This window comes from Pezoporus occidentalis, unplaced genomic scaffold (assembly GCF_034315485.1).
Source record: "Pezoporus occidentalis ecotype Australia unplaced genomic scaffold, CSIRO_AGI_Poc_V1 ctg53, whole genome shotgun sequence".
Lineage (NCBI taxonomy): Eukaryota > Metazoa > Chordata > Aves > Psittaciformes > Psittacidae > Pezoporus > Pezoporus occidentalis.
Window position 1 is genome coordinate 2,152,800 of NW_026915866.1, and position 20,722 is coordinate 2,173,521.

Genomic DNA, 20,722 nt, shown 5'->3' on the forward strand with positions numbered 1-20,722 from the left:
AAGTTCAACAAGGCCAAGTGCAAGGATCAGGGCAATCCCAAGCACAAATACAGGCTGGGCAGAGAATGGACTGAGAGCAAGATGGAGCTTTGAGCAATCTGGGCTAGTGGAAAGTGTCCCTGCCTGTGGCAAGGGGTTGGAACTGGATGAGCTTTGAGGTCCCTTCCAACCCAAACCATTCTATGAAGGGTGCTGCTTTGTTCTGTAATGACAACTGACAGCATGAGCAGATCCTCCAGAAGTGTATGGGTAACTCACAACAGCCTTTTCCCCACTTTTAGGGGTTGCACTCCCTAAAAATCAGCAACACTCCTTAGGGCCATAGTATGCTGCAACACATGCAGCCACCATGAGATGCTCACCCTCCCCTCCAGAGAGCACCCCCCATATTACACACAGATGGGAGGGAGCCAGGGAGATGTAAAGTGGGCAGTTGGCCAGGCAGTAAATGAATTTCAAAGGCAGGCAGGTGATAGATGGGGTTCATGTTGGAAACAGGCAAGGATAAATTGCCCATCTGTGACTGATACAGCAGAGAACAGCACAGGATGGAGCAAAATGAATGGGTGCGGAGGGATCAAGGAAAGAGAGACCGAGCTGTGTGTACATAATTGAATCCCTGAGGCCTGGATCCTGTCTTTTGGGCTACGTGGGATTGCAAATGTATGAGCACAGCTCAGCTGAATGATTCATGGGCTCTGTGTGACAGATAGGACCCCCAGAGCAATCACTTATTGCTGTGGGGGTGGGATTGCCACTGACAGGATGGTGAGGGAGTATGATGAGATGAGAAGCTTCCTACACATCTTTCTGTGCACATTTGAACCCAGCCTTTACAAAAACAGCCTGGAGGAGTCTACCAAAATTAGAGGTGATGCCACAGCTCAGTGCCTGGGACTTGGCCAGGGCTGCAGCTTGCCAACGGGAAGCAACCCCCCCTGCACAACAAACCCAGACTTAAACCAACACCTTATTAACCTGCTTGGTGCTCACTTCTTCCCCCATTGCTAAGGAGACTAAAATGGTAGGAAAACCAGCTCTTTGCCCTCTGTTCTTCTCTGCCTTGCTGCTGTACTAGGTTCAAGTTGGCAGAAATGGCTAATTAACAAGTGCCAACCATTTTTAGGGCATTCCCAGTCTCACCAGAAGCAGGAGCCCTCCAGTGCCTTAGGAAAGAAGCTTTCAGTAGTGGTGTACTGAAAAGCACCTCAGAAACACTTTTGATTGTCCTCTGCTATGTTCCTTCAAGGGTGTTGCTTGCTTTTACCCCAGTAATTACTCAGGTGGAAAGACAAGCTCCTATACTTATAGCAAAAGATTCACATGCATGGCACGAGTACAGGTGGGATGTGCCCAGTCACCATGCCCCAGACTGCCTGAAGCAACACAGACAAGCTGCTGCTTCCTTCAGTGGATGCAAACATCCTCCCCATATGACTAGGGGACTGCAGGATGTGCCTGCCTGTAGCATCCTACTCACTGGCCTCTGCTCTCCAAGAGCCATGGCCAAGAGAAAACTAGAGCAAACGCATAACCAGACTTCTCCTGTGCCACCTTCCTGCCTGCAGCATCCTGCAGGAACCTATTCAAGTGGGAATTTTCATGCTCTGAAACTATTTTTTATTCTTTCACTTTAAAACTTTCAGCATCCATCACAACCTGTGGCAAAGTGGATATTCCACTGCTGAATCCTCCAGTTTAAGGTAGCAAGCAATCCAGTCCCTTAGCCCCAACCTTCCTGGCACCTGGACCTTTCCCTATATCTGCTTTAAGCAGCTGAGGTGATAGATCAGCTTTCTTTTGAGACTGTAAACTAAATTTATACTGAGAACTGATGTCTCTTTGCTTCTTCCCAACTTGCCCTGCCGCCTAAGCCCATGGTGCTCTAGTGCTTGAGCAAAGCTATCAGCAGCCTGACTCCCTCTTGGCAAAGAGACTCCATTTCATTTAATGGTGAAAAATAGCTCTCCACTTGTCCCATCTTCATGAAATAATGCAGGTTTTTATTAGGCTCAGTGGCCTTACTCTCTGAGGTGTTGGGAGAGGCCCAAAGTAGATTTTAATCCACTAATGCAAATGTTTTCCATGAATCAGAGAATGACAGAGAATACTGCTAAGGTTTATAACCCAGATCCGCACCCAATTTTTCCAGAAGGTAGAAGAGGAAGGAACATATTGAAGCCCTTCCTACTGCTCCTGAGGACCCAACAAATAACAAACTATTGTCTCTTCAGCTTTGGCATACCCATCCTGGCAGAGGTGTGCCAGCCAATCCCTTTTTCCCAACAAAAGGTGATACTTTTCAAATAACAGGAACAAATGGCACCATCAAACACATTTTTAATACATGTGTTAAGCTGTTTTGTTGGTATTGACATGTTGCAAAATGGTAGTAGCAAAAGCTCCTGGGCCATCTTTCACTGGAAGTCTTCATCCTTCCAGTGCCTGATACCCACTGATTTCAGGAGGATAGGCAACATAAGTAAATGTGATATGAATCGGCAGATGAAAGCTCTTGAATGTATTTCATGGACATGGACACAGAGTTATAGCAGTGATGGCTGGAAGATAATTCTGGGTCTCCGGCCCAGGGAAAGGACCACAGCCAGCAGTAGATCACCCAAGTTGTAACATTGTCTAGCTGAGTCTTGGAAATTCCCAAAGACAAAGATGTCAGAGTCCACATTTTCTTTCCAAGTCTTGGACACATTTTCTTTTCAAGAAACACCAAGAGTGGGGCAAATTCCATTTTTCGCAAGGGGGCTCAATCACTTAAAATGAACATCAGAGAGGGATGAAGGGATTGAGAGCAGCCCTGAGGAGAAGGGGTACTGGTGAATGAAAAGCTGGACATGAACCAGCAACATGTGCTCACAGCCCAGAAAGCCAACTGTATGCCAACCGCAGCTCTGGAGTCCTCAGCACAGAAAGACATGGACCTGTTGGAGTGGGTCCAGAGGTGGACCACAAAGATGATCAGAGGGCTGGAAGCACCTCTCCTGTGAGGAAAGGCTGAGAGAGTTGGGCTTGTTCAGCCTGAAGAAGACTCCAGGAACATGTTATTGCAGCCTTTAAACACTTAAAGGGGGCTTATAAGAAGGACGGGGACAATCTTTTTAATAGGGCCTCTTAGAATAGGACAAAGAGCAACAGTTTTAAAATAAAAGAGGGTAGATTCAGACTAGATATAAGGAAGGAATTTTTTACGACGAGGGTGGTGAGACACTGGCACAGACTGCCCAGAGAGGTGGTAAATATCCCATCCCTGGAAATATTCAAGATCAGGTTGGATGGGGCTCTGAGCAATCTGGTCTAGCTGAAGATGTCCCTGCCCATTGCAGGGGACTTGGGATGATGGGGATGCAGGGGACTAGATGACCTTTAAAGGTCCCTTCCAACCCAAGCCATTCTATGACTCTATGTAATGGCATTTATCATTCTTTGCCTAAAAGCTTTTCATAGAACCATAGAATCATAAAATGGTGACTGAAGTTCCAACAAATTACAGCTTCCAAGCACAGAGCGTTATTCCACTAAGCACAAGGCAGAAATGGATCTTCTCTGTAGGGATGTAACCTCTAATTATATATTGCCCCCTGCAGCCTATATACTAGGATCATTATTATTTTCCATGTTTGTTAATCAACTACCTGATGTTAACAAGAAGATAACTTCTAGGAGATATGCAAATAATGCTGCAATTTTCTTTTCCAGTGACTCAGCATTCATATCAGAAATGTGTCAACAGGATACAAACGCTATTAAGAAGACCTCTGCGTAATTACCTTCTTCCTCGCCTCCAGTTCTTAATAATTTATGGAAGAAAATGTGCATTTTCTAATAGCTATTCCATCTTGCCAGAAAAAAAGCTCTTTAAGTTATCTTTTCGTCTGTTTCAAATCTCATTTCTTTCATTTTCCCCTCTCTAAAGACCTGTCTCTAAAATTTTATTCAAATCAAATAAGGCAAAGTTAAATGCTCTCAGTGGAAAGAACTCAAACAAATGAAACGAAATGCTTTCAGCACTGAGGAGGTCGAACTGGCACCAAGTTAAGGTACGAGTGTCATGCTGAGAGTTAATAAAGCACCTGCAGATTACTTTTCTATATTTTCTCTGCAGTATCAAGGGGAAGCATCCAGGACAGAACACAGGGCTGAGAATGAGTTCCTGTTACTGTCATAGAGTGACAACTGAAGCAATGCTAAAACAAAGCGGTCCCATAAACCCCGTTTGCCTGGGATCAAGTGCAACAAATTGATAAGCATGTAATTAGCTCATTGGAAAATTCATCAGTGTGGAGAATGTTTTATTAGGGAGGCAGCCATTCTCTCAGGTGACATGGTGACAGTTCACATCCATCTTGTGCTTGTTGTGTTGGGGTTGCTCAGGAGAAAGCTTGTCTGGGCTATCAACAGCTGGGGCATTGAGCTTTTCCTTGGCTTGTTGTGGTTGGGGTTTTTTGCCGTGCAAACACAGCTTTAAGCAAGAGCTTTGCACTTAGCTGTTTAGTAAAATGAACTTAAACAAACAACTTAAGAGATAACTCCTACTCTTGGTTTTGCTTTCCTAACCTTCAGCTGGCACCTTTTCCTTTGAACATCACACCTTCAAGAAGCAAGGAAACCCACCCATCTAATTCTCCAGTATTTAACCTCAGATGCTTCTTCCTGCTTGGAAAACTCCCTGGGAGATAAAGGTCTCCCAAGGATGGCAAACCCATCATGGTCCCCATCAAGGTACCATCAAGGTAACAGAAAAGTGCCCTTAATAGGCAAAGCTAGAGAGGGAGATCAAGCAGAGAGAAATACCTCTCTACGTGCTTCACCAGCCACAAAACATTCTGATTGGGCATCCTGCTTAAAACAGCCAAGCCAGAGGCTTTTGCTTGAAACATCTCTTGTGATGGGTAGCAATTTCAGAGGTGTGCTCTGAATGGGAATCTAGCACTGCAATCCATTTGCAGAGGTTACCTGCAGGAATAAGCACATATTCAGCAGATAATACAATAACCTCCCTATGATGCCGTGCAGGCAGGGCACACTCAGAAACACACAGAAGTACATGCCAGGTTGGATGGGACTTTGACCAACCTGGTCTAGTGGAAGTTGTCCCTGCCCATGGCAGGGGAGTTGAAACTGGATGATCTGTGAGGTCCCTTCCAACTCAAACTGTTCTGTGATTCTGTGACGATTTGGAGGCTGACACAGAGGTGAGAAGGATGTGCGATGCCTGCGCATATACCTATACAGGACGTATCAAAACACTTGATGGGTCCAAACCCCAGCCCACATATACAAGTATAAGCTATTTTACAAGAAACCCATACCCTAGATTTTAGGAAACTGCATGAAAACAATTCCAAAACCAGTCTCTGTACAAAGCTAACCATTCTTATTAGGGACTAACAGATGAGATGCTCTTGGAAGAGCAGTGCAACCGAGACACCCAGCCATGCCAGCAGGACAGCATGCTGAGCCCTTCCAGCCCCCACTGGCCGGGATTCCCATGACTCTGGATGAAGGCCGGTTGGCATTGTTACTGGGGCTGTATCAACTTTCTCTTCTTCTTGACAGAAGACTCTCAAAGCTCAGCACAAGCCATCCCATGCCACTTTACAAGACAGGGCTTATGACCTTAACAGCTACATGGCACTGCACAAGTATATCCAACTTCCCCATGTTGCCCGTGACACCCTGCAATCAGCACTCAGTTCTAATGAGGTGAAGTCAACCAAGGAAGCCTAGGGAAGGCTGGAATCCCAAACTTTTCACGCAGTGAGCGTGGTCCCAGCAAGGTTTCTGTGCTGCTCTCTCTGTTCATCGCAGCAGCAGAGCTTGATTAGTTGCTGACTACTGGTTATTTTGGGGGTCCCCCATGGAAATGACAGGGACAAGTGACCCCATGGGGACCCACTAGCAGGGCAGGCACAGACCTCTTGCGGAGGACAGCATTCGAGCACCTTAACCCCGCATCCCCAAACCAAAACAGAGGGTCCTTATCCCTTCTCCTCCCCCCTGGTGGCGCCTGCGCCCCCCACAAGCCCACCGGTGGGACCACGGCCCACCCCAGCCCCACAGTACCCGCTCTCCACCCTCAGCCCCTCGTGGCCCCTCAGCCCCAGGGCCTGATGCTCCCGCGCTGCCCCCCGCGCTCCGCCGCGGCCGTTGCTCCCGACGGCGCCGCCCAGTGCCGTTAGTCCGTCCGCGGCCATGGAGGTGCCGGTGCCGCTCCTGGTGCTGCTGCCCACCCTCCTCGCCGGTACAGGGCGCCCGGCGCCGGGGAGGGGCTGGCGGGGGGGAGCCGGTGCTGGGGAAGCGGGCTTGTTCTGTGCCCCGTCCAAGGGAAGGGGAAACCTGGCCCGGTACCGGGCACCAACCGGTTTGGGGGCGCAGCAACGGTGCCTAAGCGGGTACCAGCCATCGGGGCAGGGTGGAGAACCGGCGCAGGACGGTGCTGGGCACAGGCCGGTCGGGACGGGACCGGTGGCGGACACCGGCTGGCCCCGGGGGAGGTCGGGGGTGACGCGGGCTGGAGCAGAAGCCGTTAACGCCGTTCTCCCTCTCCGCAGGGCTCCTGTCGTGTCCCGGCGCCGTCGCCAGCGTCCCGGTGAGTGCCGTCCCCAGGAAGGGCGATCCCACCCGCCTCCCCCTGGGCCGCCAGGGCAGGGCGGCCCTTACCCAGAGCCCCGGGCTAGGACCGGGGAGCCGGCACCCGCCTGCCCTGGAGAGCCCCATCTCCTTCCTATCAGCCCCACCTGCGGTGCGCTCGGGACGGTTCCTCGCCGCCCGTGTGTCCCGCTGCCTCCCGTGAAGTGCCGGTGTTTTTCAGAAGTGGATGGGTGACCTGTTTCAAATGGTGTGTCTTAATCTCCTTACATACCTGTCTTCCCTAGCCTGACTGCAAAAAGTACGGCGTGATTGGATGCCCAAGGCACTACAATCCTGTTTGTGGGACCGATGGAGAAACCTACTCAAATGAGTGTGTGCTCTGCCTTTCAAACAGGTAGCCACCTAATTGACACCCTAACCTAGCCTAACGTAACCTTCCCTTCCCTCTATGTGAGCCGCATGCTCACATTATCCACCTGACAGCCAGTTAACTGGTAGATTACCGACATTAGCTGTGTCCCCTCAACTGCTGATCCCTCGCAAGAGCTTTTATCCTGATACTTGCAAATGGCTTATATTGGATTCAGTTAGCTGGGAGTACTCAACATTCAATTCTGTAGTTCCTAAGGAGAAGCATTTCAGAGGGTGTTTGTCTGTAGTGCTCATACAGTGCCACTGCATGAACCATTAAATGTAAGGCCGGACTATCCACACCCTCCACCGAAACCCATGAAAGATCCCACCCAAAAGACAGCTTTTACTACAAAAATGTTTTATGTTCCAATCTCCTGTACTTCCTTTCACATGTCAAATGTTAGGAGAAAATACTACTTTGCCACTCAAATTGTCTAAATATGAAGAAAATCTCACCTGTTATTTGATAGAGGGTATTTTATTCTTTAATAATTCAATAATTCTTTTAAAAAATAAAAAAAATGCAGCTTTGAAAGAGTGTTCATAGTTATAAGCAATGGTCATTTCACTTCAGGGATTCTAAGGTACATTCCATCACACTCCTTAGGAGGGGAGAGCAAAGAGATCTTGCTGCCCTTCTAAACAAGCTGCATAACCAGTAATTGCTGAGATAAATAGTGTCATGTGGTGATGCAGGAACAGATGTAGGGGCAGATAGTGAATAACAACACAGTCATTTCTAGATAAACTTGAGTGATTCTCAACAGTCAACTTGCAGGTCACTTCCAGCCATGTTTAAACCAATTAAAGGACTTTTTAGAAGGCATTGTGGCCATCATTCAATGATGACCAAGAGAGGACTGTTCATGGGCTCTGTTAGCCTTGCAAAACCATATGGGCACGTGGAGAGTCCCACACACATCCAGAGTACTGCAGGAGAGGTCACTGTGGCTGATCTGTGATGAGACACCTGAAGCAAAGGTGCAGCACAAACCTTGCCCATCCTGGTTCTCTGTGCAGCCTGTATAGACCAAAGCTGGTCTTCCTCTCTGCCTTTTGGGTTTGTTTTTTTTTGAAGCTTAGATATAATCCATCCTGAAGTGGGTACTCAATTGCAAATCCCAGGTCTCTTCCATACTCAGTGTTCACTAGCAGTGAGAACAACTGACCTTAATTTAAGCCTAGCCTGGCAGCACCACAAGCTCTTTGGAAACAGACACAGCAGCTTGAGCTCTGAACCTCTGCAGGGTTTAGTGCAAGGGCTGTCCTTCAGACAAGACTTTTCCTGACATTTTTACGTGTGTTTTACATCCACTGGGCTTGGTTTTTCCTTTCATATTCCTAATTCACTGCTTTCTGGTAAAAATATTCCTGATACAACTATTAGTACAGCTTCTGGGTAACCATAAGCCTCTTGAATTTCATGAGGAATAAAACAACTTGATTCTATTAAGATAGGGAAGTGAACCGGAGATCTAGGGCAGTTTGCATTCCATCACTTTCTTTTTGTTTCTGCACTTGCCTGGTAAACTGAGATTTGCAAATGGAGCACCCCAAAGTATCTTGTACAGAACTTCAAAAATAAACAAAATCTAACTAAAACTAAAGAAAGCTTGGCTAAAATTTCCTTAAAGACTCCAGCATTCAGAGAAACACACATTCAAACTTTAGTGAAGCCTGGGATTCCAGGGGGAAAATTTGCAAGCATTAGAACTGATTCCTACTTCAGGGACTGGGAATTTTGACTTGCTTTAGTGCTTTGTAACAGACACCTTACTCCTTATGGTGAGATTTGTCCTGTGGTTTGAACCTTCTGATTTGCAGATGGCTTTATCAGGTTTTTACAGGTAGCAAAGTCTGAAGTGAGTCTGTTTCTGGTAAGTTACTCACTCTGTGTGTGTGACACATAGAACATTGCAATTTGGTTACTTTGTGGTGATGTTTGCCATACGTGATGCAATTAAATGCATCATTGCATTTAATTGAACACATAGAAAAACATAAGAGGTTTGCTCTATAAAATGTCTGTGTACATTCAAGTGTAGTCCTTCTCTTCTAAAATGTTTTTCTTCTACTTGCAGAGAAAATAAAAAGGATGTCCAAATTTCCAAGAAAGGAAAATGCTGATCTGGCAGGTGGTCACTCTTCAAGAAAATGAAGACACAGTCCTCAGTGCTTTGAGGAAACAATGCTTTAAATGTACCTTCCATGTAGCCTGTCTTAATAAATAATCTTACCTGTTAAAAGCACTGTTACTGTATTAAAACCAATTTTGATAAACATAGCCATAGTACACTAGTAACCTGAAGCCCAATTTATTTTCCCATGCAAGGCAGACCATAGGGTAAGAAAGAGATGTGCTGGCTGTATACCAGCAGCTCAGTTGTTTGGAGAGGGAAACGGACGGATACCCAGTGCCATTCCCACAGCACCATCTGGGAGCAAGGAGGTCCCAGCACCTCTGTCACAGGCAGTGCTGGCAGCAATCACTGCTCTTTGCTTCTGGGAGGGTCTGAGCCCTCAGGTGCCAGCAACCCCAGGGAAGCCACTGGAGGGGTTTCATGTGGTGGCTAGCAAACTGGTGACAGCAGCCTCTGCCCAGGGCTCCCTACTGGCAGAGGGCAGTGATCAGGGCACCTTCTGCCACAAGTAAGGGCTGATTCAGAGCGCAAGGGGCATTGGCAGGGGACACAGGCTGCCATGGGGCCCACAACCCTCTGAGCTCTGCTCCCTGGGGCACTGGTGTCACCACCCTGGGCTGGCATCCAAGAGCTACTTCCCATGGCAAACATTAAAGCAAAACCTGAAAAGTCAAGACTCATGTAAAAGTGTGTACCCCAGAGCAGGTCTGGTGTGCCCTCCTCCAGGGCGGGTGTGCAAGCACTGGGGTTTGGTTCTTTCCTAGCACTTGTGCACATGGGCACGTAGCCTTTCTCATGTTTGTTCCCTTCTGTTCTGCTAGACATGTGTTTTCTGCATGTTGCTTGAAATGAATTTTATTTGGGTTGTCTTAACCGTGTGTTAGTAACACACAGATGGCTTCTACCTTTGATTGAAGCCAAATGGCACCTGCTGTAGCCCTGACCACAGACAAATGGCTTTGTCAGGCTTTGCTGGGCAGCAGCAGCTCAGGCAGAGATGTACAACACACTTCATAGCTGATGAACATTCACAGGTCAGTGACTTTGGGTTTGAAAAAAAACAGTGCTTTAGTTTTCTAGTTTCTCTAAGGAGCTGAAGCTACCCTTATGTTCCAGCACATGGCTGCTTTCATTTCCTTCATGCAAAGACTAATCATTGATAGAGATGTCCTGTGTGGCACAACTGGAGGGCTGGAAGCTTAGGGTAAAGCAGTCACGTGAAGACATGAAGATGAGGATGGAAAAGAAAGATGACCAGTGCCTCCTAACAAGGTATCAGTTGTGGATAGAAAATCAATTTCTCTATTGGTGGCAAATCCATTTGAGAAAGTTGCTGTGTGCTCCCAGCTATTGTTTACACATCCAGATGTGGAAATCTTCGCCTTTTCAAATCGCAACAGATGCCACAGCAGTTGTGTACTATGCTATGAGTTAACAACTGGATGGAAATAATAAGTTGTTTCTTTTATTTCTATGTTGATGACTAATTGTGCTTACAAGGAAACTTTAACAACTCCAGTTGTAGAAATATTTTCAGTATTTGACAAACGTGTGCATTGCCTTGCTTTTTACTTTCTTTCGAAACTCAGGAAAAAATATCTGGTTTTGTAAACACCACTTAATGAAACAAATGCAAATAAAAAATAGTATGTAGGACAATTATAATCACACTGTTCCTAGCATATGAATGCTTAAGATATACCTTAGAGCTGGCTTTAAAATCTTTCTGGTTTTATGCACATTAGAAAAGTGGTGAATTCAGTACCATGTGTAATTACTCACCAAATCTGCCCCAGCATTTTTAGTTCATTTTCTATACATTAAAAAATTCAGGCAATTCCCACAGATAAATATTGACAGCAAGATTTGTGAAGAAATGCAGGTGTATGTCACAGACCCTACTTCTTTCTAGTCTTACCACAAACAAGATACCTCTCATTCAGCAGAGTCACTGGATTCTGGAGGGGTGCTGATTGGAGGGAAAGGTGATCAGGCAGGCTCAGAGCCTGCCGAAGCACCCAAGCTATAGCCATAGCAAGCAATGCTGCTATGGCCGCATTGCACTGGGTCTAACAACCCTCCAAGTAACGGTACCCAGGGCTCCTTGGGGCCGGTGGCATTAACTTTTTCACTAAGCCAAGGTAGAAGTATTTCTTTTCTCTTGAGGTTATTTCTCTTTTAAACCTTTTACATTGCTCTTCTTACAATAATAAATAAAATCACCAAAAGCAGGACTTGCCCAGAATCTCCTTGGTTTTGTAAGCCTCTTTCAACCTGACTTCTGGTTTCATGTACGTTACTGTTACTCGCCTTCCATGCAAACTGTTTTTTGGGTGGAACAATGCTGAAATTTGTTGCAACTGCTGTGGCTATGTTGCCCAACTTCCCTTTTGCTCTCTCTTGTCATATTTTAAACAGTTCTTTATAATAAGTACTTCCTCAATTGATTAAATTCCCGACTCTCCCACACGTGGAAATATAAAAGAAATCTGTCCAGAAAATGTACCTAAACAAGATGTTCCCTGGGCTGCACGCACCGCTGCTCAGCAGAGACTGCAGGGGGGAGCTGGGGCAGCTGGGCTCCAGCTCCCAGCTTAGCTGTGGGTACTTTGGGAGTGCTCAGCCTCTTTGCTTCAGGCACTCTTTTGAGGGTTTGCAGAGGTGGTAACACACTTTGGTTTGAAGGAGGAAAGCATCTCTCTATGAACTGCTGGCAGAGTCTTTCAGGACTGGGGATCCTCAAGTTCTCTTGGGTTTGATAAAAACATAGCAAACCCATCATGTTTCCACTGAACATTTAAGGCTCAAAATATATTGCTAGCTGTTGAAAACCCTTGTCTATAGGAGAACATCTATCCAAAGGTGTTGGCTATTAATGGTTACAGAGGACAGACTTCTCTCTTCCTCTTTGGTACCAGTGTAGTGTTAGCCTGTACTCGTATACAGCCCCTCCGTTTGTCCTGGGTGGCACAGAGCCATGAGCAAGATCATTAGGGAGAGGTCTAACTGGGGGAGCCATGGTCTGAATCCTGTGGCAGGTAAACCAAAGGGTTTGAACTTGTGAATTCCCATCTTGCTCCCTAGGCGGCAGCATTTATTTTCTTTTAAACCACATTTTATTCCGTGTTCTCGCAAGTGTAGGAACGACTTTTTATTGCCAATTTGTATGCATAAACGTTCTGTTAGGAGGTCTTTCTTTTCATCTGTGTTATTAGTGTCATTGATACACGATCTCATGGAATTGGCAAAGTTAACTTGCTTTTTTCCTGATCATTGAACCCACCTATGTTTGCTAAAGGAGACTCTGCAGCACACCGTGTTGTAAAAACTATTCTATGGGCAGATGCCTCATAGGTGAGACTGTGGCATTCATTGCCATGCACAGGGTTGCACTGGGTTCTGTCTTAGCTTTATGATTTTCTAGCTGGTCATTTAGCAGTCACTCCATTTTCTAAACCCTAAACATTTACAGAAGCAGCATAGCATTCTGCACAGAGCATTCATAGCTCAGGGTAAAAAAAGGAATATTCCTCTGTGACTGAGTCTTATCTTTGCATTGAGGAAAAATTAACCCCTTTTAAGTGGGTTGTTGGGTGTTGTTTTTTTTTTTGTCAGTTGGTGAGATATTACATAAGATTTTGATACACTTGTTTTACTTCACCTTTTAAGAAGATCTGAATTCTTCTTCCTGACATTAGTTGCACAAGCATTTAGAGTTGACCTAGAACTGTTCCTGCTTAAGCTAATTTGTTCCAGCTTCCCCAGTGACAAAGGGGCTGAACAATCCTGCTGTGGAGAAGAGAACATGGCTGGGACTGAGGTGTTGAACTCATCTAGTAGCAGGCCAGTGTCAATATAGGTTCTGTGGGATACTGCAGCAAGCCTCAGACTGCTGCCCTGGAATGGTCTGAGTTTTCTGGAAGTCCTTTTGCTTATCTGCCAGTCCCTTCTAATTGTTTTGGGTGCCCAGCAAGCTGCAGATGTCTGTAAATGGACGCCTGAAGTGAGCTCTCTGTCTTCATCTCTGTTGGGAAAGTATCTGTCAAAGCAAGGAGATGATCCTTTAGCAATCTATCTGCATCCACCTCAATTATTCTGTAATTTATAACACAAGAGAGTAATGCATTTGCAACAGGCACCTACACTGTCCAAAACTGGGTGTTATCAGAACCACCAGAACAACCCTGGCAGGCCTGACTACCTATGGGAGAGCACCTAAGTCATCTGGAGTGTTGTGTGTAGGTACACAGCAGAGAAATGTCTCTGAACTTACTGCTTTATTTCCCATCTCTTGGATTCAAGTTCCTTGGGTGCAAACTTCATAAAATGAATGCTTAGGTTCAGCAGCCAGCCAGCAGGAGTGATAAAATCATGTTCTTCAGAAGAAATAGCACAGTCTTGGAGGACAGCCCCCAGATTTTCAGAAAGGCAGGCCTGCACTGCAGCTGACAGAACACAGCACATTGTGAATGGTCCCTGGCTGACACCAGGTCTCTCAGGCAGGATACATAGTCGCCTGTATGTTCCCACCTCCAGGTAACCCAGATTCCCAGTGCAACAGCAGACTTGGCATGGAGAGCAGAGCTGGCACTTCTTGCATTGTGTGCTCCCCATGGCTCATATTTGCAACAATCAGGTTCAGTGGCATTCCTGCTCACCCACCTGAGCTGTGGGAATGCAGCTGAGCCCACGGCAGCCCCTAGATGTATCCAGAGCCCTGATCCATTGTGGTGCTCAGTAACATGGGGTTGGGTGGCCAGGCTGAAAGCAGATGCTGGTTAAAAGTAATGGGGGTACATCCAAAACATGGTACAAAGGGTACATCACCCAGCCAAGCTGACACCCTGCTGCAGAGCTAGTGCTCTAACTCGGCAATTACACATCACAACAAAGAGGAGAGAACACTCTCAGCTCAGTAATGAGCAGGCACAAATGAGCTACTTGCACCCATCCTGTTCCTTTTGCTTACTGTATTATCGTAACATCCAGTCCCTGTAGCGCAGTTGTGTCTGTAAAGGCGGGGTCACTCTGGGACTCCATTGCTTCATCTGAAGTCACCAGGTTTCTGTACTGCCTGTTTGTAAAATCCAGACACTTCAACAAATTCCTTCTGGAATTTGAGCTTTGCTTCAATGCACATCTCTTTTTCTCTTTTTCAGCAAATGAGACGCAGGGGGCAAAGGAAGATGATTTATGAAGAGGTGGCACATGCAGAAAACTCCCCAAGGGCTGAATTCAGAAAGGCAGCTCAAATGGGCTGCTGGTTGAGGGTCTCACCTAGACAAACATTTCCCTGCTTCTTCCTCTTCCCAGGAGAGTTAATGCCGAGAGGTGCATTATTATTATTCCAATAATAATAATGCCAAGAAGTGCTGCCAGAATGGGCAGTGGCTGGGAGCACCTGGGAAAGAGTCAGTGCATTGTCAGGCCTGTGGGTTACAAGCTCCTAAAAACCAGGGGAGCTTGCAGAGCAGAGAGAGCAGGTCCCTGAGCTCTACTGTGTCCATTTATGGCCTGGGTATAAAGCACAGCAGTGACCCCAGTATGAAGGGTTCTTCTGTGTCCTTGTCATCTCTCCAGCTTCCCTTTGGCTTTCAAACAGGAGGGACAATGACTGCAATCTCCCCCTGGCAGGTGAAGAGTTCAGCTCCAATGTCCAGGGTTGTTCAGCATGGAATATGGGGATGCACATCTTCAGTGAGTTCATCCAGGCCTCCAGCAGACTGGTAAGAATAGAGCATGAACCTTTGGGCTTCACTCTGTGCCCTGGGAGCTCCTGCAGTCATCCCTGCAAATGGGGAGCTACAGGCACCAGGGCTGCCTATCAGGAGAATAGCAACAGTGCTCAATTGCATAAGTTCCCCTGGGAGGACCCTGGTCATCCCAAGGAATAATGTGCCTGGGAAGAGTGGCACAACTCTTCCTCAGGCATGCAGGGTTGCTCTCTATATGTGCAATTACTTTTTGAGTCTGAGGAGGATCCAGAAATACATTGCTATAAACATCAGGATGAGTGTGGCCAAGCTCCAAACCTCTGCACCAGGGTGAGGTATACAACCTGCAGGGACCTCCTTCCGTGGCACCAAGGGATACAGCATGGAGTGACAAGCTAAGGAAAGCACAATCCAATATTGGAATAGATGCAGCTTGAGCTGCTGCCTTCAGGGAAACATCCAAAACAAAACAAATTCTGGGGTTTATACCCTTACATGCTATGCACTCAACCATCACACACTGCTCAGGTGCCTTGCATGTGCCTCTTGGTCCAATGGTGAATTTTGGTCTGGGGTCTCCTCATCCATCATTAGGTTCTTTTGTTGCCTGGAGGTGGCTGGAAATTTCTTATCACTCCAGTTGTTTCTCCTTGCTAATTCCTTTATCTTCCAATTTGCATTGGTCTCAAGGCTTTCATTTACATAACTAAGCACAGGTTGTAAATTAAGTTCATCTTTCTCCACTTGTGGCCTTAGGCTCCAGCAACTGCAGCTACCCATGCTAAGTGACTACTCATGCTAAACAAAACCACCCAGTCAAAAGAAATCAGGTAAAGGAATCCAGCTAATTAAACTTAATTCACAGCAATAGCATAGCAGTAAGATGCCTTGGACAAATCCTGCCACCGTGGCTGGTGCAAGCTTTTCCCTTGACTTTTGGCAGATTTTGCAGTGCCACAACCCAGTAAGGGGATAGAAGGTGGGAGAGAAATCAAGTTGAGAGAAATCAAGTTAGTAAAACTCAAGACTACCTTTCCCTGGCTTAAAACCAGCTTAGTCTCACAAGCCGGCGAAGCATGTCTATGGGCAGCAGAGGCTAGAATTGGTGTCTTGCTAAAACCCCCCAGTGCTCCCTTCCATGCAGACAGGCCAGAGCTGGACATCAGGAGCAGCACAATGGTGGGTACACAGCTCTCCAGTGGGCTCTCTCAGTCCACCCCCCTGAGGAGGGTTCCCTGTGTCCAGGCCATACGCTTAAGAAACGGGAGACACAGCCCTACACCAAGCCCTCTCTGGAAAAGATCTCACTGGCCAAGACTAGGTCTGAGCCAAGAAATAGTCTTTAAAGAAGGCAGGAAAGCCTACCTAGGGAAGGCAGGCACAGGCTGTGTGTAGCACCAGCCAGCCAAGAGGCAGGCAGGCAGGCACTCAGAACATGAAGGCAATCCCACGCCAGTACCAGAAGCTCTCCTTCTGGTCCAAACAGCCTCAGTTTGGCAGTGAGCCCCCCAGACCTTACCTCACTGCTGGTGGGAACTGGCACCACCAGCCACTTGTGTCCCCCAAACCACTTCCCTGCAGCAGGACCAGGAGCAAAACCACACGCCACAGACAGGAGTGGGACTTCCTTAAGCAGTGGCACAGGTACAGCTTCTTTAGGTCAGGTCTGTTGGGGAGTTTGTGCTTGTTTGAGCCCGCTGGGCTCTGCCATGGGTTGAGCACTCTCCAGCTGCTTGCCTGTGCAGCACAGCACCCTGCTGCCACTGCTCCTCCCTGGAAAGCACCCCCATCCACCAGCCTTGTCACTGCATCCCTGGGAGAGTCTGCAAGGAACATCCTTCTCCAGCCTGGATCCTGTCTGCCAGACATGCTGGACACAATCGGCCCTCTGACAGCACAGTGCTACAGCCCCAAAAGCTGGAGCAAGGGGAGCTGCCAGAACAACAAGGAAGCCAAACATGTGCGTCCCTATGGTGCTCACCCAGCTGTCCCCATAACCAGCCACACAGAGAAGACTGCTGGCAGCTAGTACCCAGGTAGCTGCAGCACCTTTGTCATTGTCAACTTTCCAAGAGCAGCAAAACCCAGGCTTCTAAAATGGAAAACACTTTAATTGCACAGGGACCCTGGGGCAGTTCCCCGACACCAGGCAGCCAGAGCAGAGGGACAGTCTCCACTACATCCCTTCCCTGTTCAGTCACTCTGCAAGCCACCTTGGTCACCTGCCAGTGCCACAGCGGCCTCATGGAGGCCCCAAAGGCCTCACCAGGCACCCACCATGGCCCTGTGCCACCCGCCCAAACTGGTCAGACAGAAACCACAGGGACCACTGCCAGCTGTATGCCACCGCTGCTGCAGGGCAGGCACAGGGACCAGGCACCTCCCTGCCCCTCACAGTGAGCAGCACCCATGGGCTGCCCAGCCTGGGACAGCACAGGGGACAGCATGGTCCTTGTCCCTCGTGGAGAAGGTTGAGGAATGGCACAGATACAGGCTGTTCTGCACCCCACTGATGCCACCCATTCTCCCTAGGGTAGGGCTTTGGGACAACATGCTGCAGCCAGGAGGGCTATCCATGTTAGTGAAATGAAAGGGGTTTGACAGAGCTCATCCCTGCTCCCAGGAGGGATAAAGTCCTTACATTGACCCGTGTATGAGGTTTTGAGTCAGGACTTCAAAAAGCAGGCAGCTTCAGCCTAGAGGGTCAGGCCAGGACAGATGCTCTACAGACTCCTGGTTCCCTGACTTACTCGCTAGAAAACGCATGGCCACCCAAATCTCTGGAGGGGCACTCACTCCTCTTCCCATCCCTGTGATACTCCAGGAGCAGAGAGCAGATTCACCTGTCTCCTCTAGCCTCCTCCCTGCCTCTCACCAGTGCAGGAGCCCAGTACAACTCCTGTGCTGTGCCCGGTGGGCAGCTCAGACGTGTGATGCCGTGCTGGCTCTCTCTGCATGCTAGGGCATGCTCTGCCTACAAGCAATGGCAGCACTGCTGAAAAGCCTCCTGGCAGGGAACTGCATGTATCATCGCCTGGTTTACTCACTTCAAAACAATCTGGTTAGTAAGAGGGAGAGGAGGGAGGAAGACTGTACCCCGGGCAGGGATTGTATATGGAAATACCGATGAGATGACACTGTTCTCTGAGAAGTTTTGGAACAACTGGAGGAACAATAAAACATTGCAGTTTCCATCCACACAGCCGTATCCCATGGATAAAGGAAAGCAGGAATCTTACTGGAAGTCACATCTGATTCCTATCTGTCTATCCCAGATCAGTTGTGATGCTGAGGAGAGACAGGCTGAACCCTGCCCACTAGAACAAAAGGAGAATGCATGAAGCAGAGTGCAGCCAAGGCAGTTGCTGAACCCCAGTGGGCAGCAGGCAGCCCTGCCCCAGCAAGGAGCTGGCAGCAAGGAGCTGCCTGTGCCGACGTCCTCCTCTTCCCCCTGCCCAGGGTATGGTGTGAGCCAGAGCTGTGTGCTGCTGGCTCTTGGGCTGCAGCTAGTGTTACTGCTCTCCCAAGGAAATCCTGATCAAAAGACCAATGATTCAGTAAGGTTCTTGTGTTTTGGAGTATTTGAAAAGGCAGTTCTTTGCTGTACCCTGTGGAGCAGCTGATCTCTTACACTATTCTGGGGCAAGTGAGTTTTGCAAGTAGAAATCTCATCTAATTAGTTGCAAGAGTTGGACTCTGAGTCAGTACTGGCTGGTTAGGATACTCTCCTCTAACTGAATGGAAGCCAAAAATTTCTGTAAAGCCTCGTTTCCAGCCACATTTTTGGGGTTAGTAGCCAGAAAACCCAAGCACATCAGGAAAAACCCTCTAGAAAACAAAACAGAAGATGGCTTTTGTGGTTTTCCTTTGCACTGGTGCGTTCTGGGGAAGAAGGGAAGGTTTTGCTCTAACATTTGCCGGGGGTGGATGTCTCTGGAAAGCACACGTTTTTAAACTCACATACTTAGAAAAAGAAAAAATGTCTGCTTAATGCTCAGACCAGAGGTGCTGGTACTAAGACTCATTTGCAGGAAGGAAAACATGGCAAAATTGAGGAGAGACACATGTGTGCAAAGAAAGCAGTATGAATGAGCCAGAAAACCTGAACTATATCCCATTGTCTCATGATGGATTGACAAGCTGCTTCCCACCTCTCCTCTTTGTTTCTTTCCCATCCTGTCTCCATGCAGCATTAAAAAGACAACACTTGGCCAGGATAGCCATGAGCTATGTGTCCAGTGCCCCCAACAAAGTGACTGCAGCCAACATGTTGCCACAGTGCAAGCACTGGATGATGTTCCAGCCTCTGTGAGAGGGGTGCGGAGGAGTGGGATGCTGAACACAATGCCAGAGTGTCATGGAAAATTGTCATATGGACATCACAGCAGCTGAATTTCTTCCCCTGTCAAGAAGAAAACTCTGGGATGGGCCTGGATACACCCTGCATTTTATTTCTATTTAGTCTACCTCCTTGGACAAAGGGACATGATCTGGGGCCAGGGGAAACATAACTCCAGCAGTACTATGACCCTCTCCCAGGAAGAGAAATGGGATTAAAGATTTCAGGGTCAGGAAAGCATTAGCATTTGCCAGCCAGACACGGGCAGATTCACAACGTGACTTTCGCACTGTCACTGCAGGGCTCCCAGCACTTCTGAAGCCATTTCAGTGGCGTGTCTCAACCTGAAACACGTCGCTGCCAGCGCTCTCAGTGCAAGTCCGGACTGGGTTCACAGGCTAAGGGAAAGGGTTTTTTCCACATTAAAGACCTTCTCCCTGTTGACAGTAATAAACAAGGGAAGAGAGGAGCCGATCCTGTTCCTGCGGGCCAGGTTACTCACATCATGCAGTACTTGGGGCACGCGCATGGGAGAAAATAGTAGACAGCATACAAACACAAGAAAATGTTTCTGCACCAGAATATCTCCCCATCTATCCTGTCTCCAAGGGTGGCCAAGAGCAGGTGCCAGAGCAGAGCACAGGCATGGGGCAGGCAAGTAGCAGTACTCACCAGAGCCCCACTAAGCACATAGTGCAGGGCCTCTGCCTGGACCTCCAGCACTGGTTGGACAGGGCTGTGTCCTGCTCCAGCCCCATTGCATGCACCCTGATCCCTCCAGCCACTGCTACTGGAGCCATCCCATCAGACACGTCTTCCAACTTGCTTGCCCGCACCCATTGTTACCCATGCTTCAGTCGCTAAGCACCTGTGATAAACAGGACATATCCCTTTGGCCAGGTGCCTGCCCAAGGCATGCAGGATCAAGTCTTCTCCTGAAAACCTCCTCTGGCAGCCGCTGAGCAGCATCACTTGGTTTATCATGCAGTGAGGCTTATCCCTGTGAAAAAAAAAAGCACTCTCGCTTGATCAGCGTCATCCTCCAAGGAAAATTGGCACAGGTCTGCTTGCCCTTTGGTGCAGGTCTCTTCACAATACCCTTGGCTAGGCCCATGTTTCCCCCACACCACATTACAAAACCACTAAATCTTGAGGACAGCTTTGGCTCATTGCTAAACATATGGTAGGTTTCTTGCTTGGGTTAGTCCAGCCACTTCTCCCCAGGGACTGGGCTCCCTGCCCCTGGCTCCAGCCAGCTTTACAGCTCTTTACATCCAGTTTGTCTTTGTCAGATAATCTCAGACACTGCAATCCATACTCAGTTTCTCATGAACCCTTTCTGCAGCCCCTCTGATTTTTCCAACATCCCCTTCCAGCTATCTGTGAGCTGAGAGAAAATCAGCTCCTCCCCACTGCACCCCACCCCACAAAATTCCTCCTTTTAAGCTGCTATATAACGCTTCCAGCCCACCCCACTGGAAACTGCAGGCTCCCGGCCACTTAAA

At 47.9% G+C, this 20,722-nt stretch overlaps 1 protein-coding gene and 1 long non-coding RNA gene across 3 annotated transcripts; one reads left to right on the forward strand and one right to left on the reverse strand.

Moving 5' to 3' along the window:
* Nucleotides 1-4,278: 4,278 nt before the first annotated feature.
* Nucleotides 4,279-6,152, reverse strand: LOC134173499 (uncharacterized). The gene is made up of 2 exons (XR_009968283.1): nt 6,082-6,152; nt 4,279-5,242 (listed from the first exon to the last, which is right to left on the reverse strand). It is a non-coding gene; the product is annotated as an uncharacterized LOC134173499 (long non-coding RNA).
* Nucleotides 5,885-9,269, forward strand: SPINK2 (serine peptidase inhibitor Kazal type 2). 2 transcript variants are annotated; one of them, XM_062637555.1, is made up of 4 exons: nt 6,108-6,259; nt 6,570-6,607; nt 6,894-7,003; nt 9,105-9,269. In XM_062637555.1, exons 1-4 carry the CDS (start codon nt 6,211-6,213, stop codon nt 9,148-9,150), a joined length of 243 nt encoding a protein of 80 aa, XP_062493539.1. In that variant the 5' UTR covers nt 6,108-6,210; the 3' UTR covers nt 9,151-9,269. The 2 variants fall into 2 exon arrangements, with proteins under 2 accessions (XP_062493538.1, XP_062493539.1); XM_062637554.1 differs by lacking the exons at nt 6,894-7,003; nt 9,105-9,269 and having other exon boundaries at nt 5,885-6,259; nt 6,570-6,826.
* Nucleotides 9,270-20,722: the final 11,453 nt, after the last annotated feature.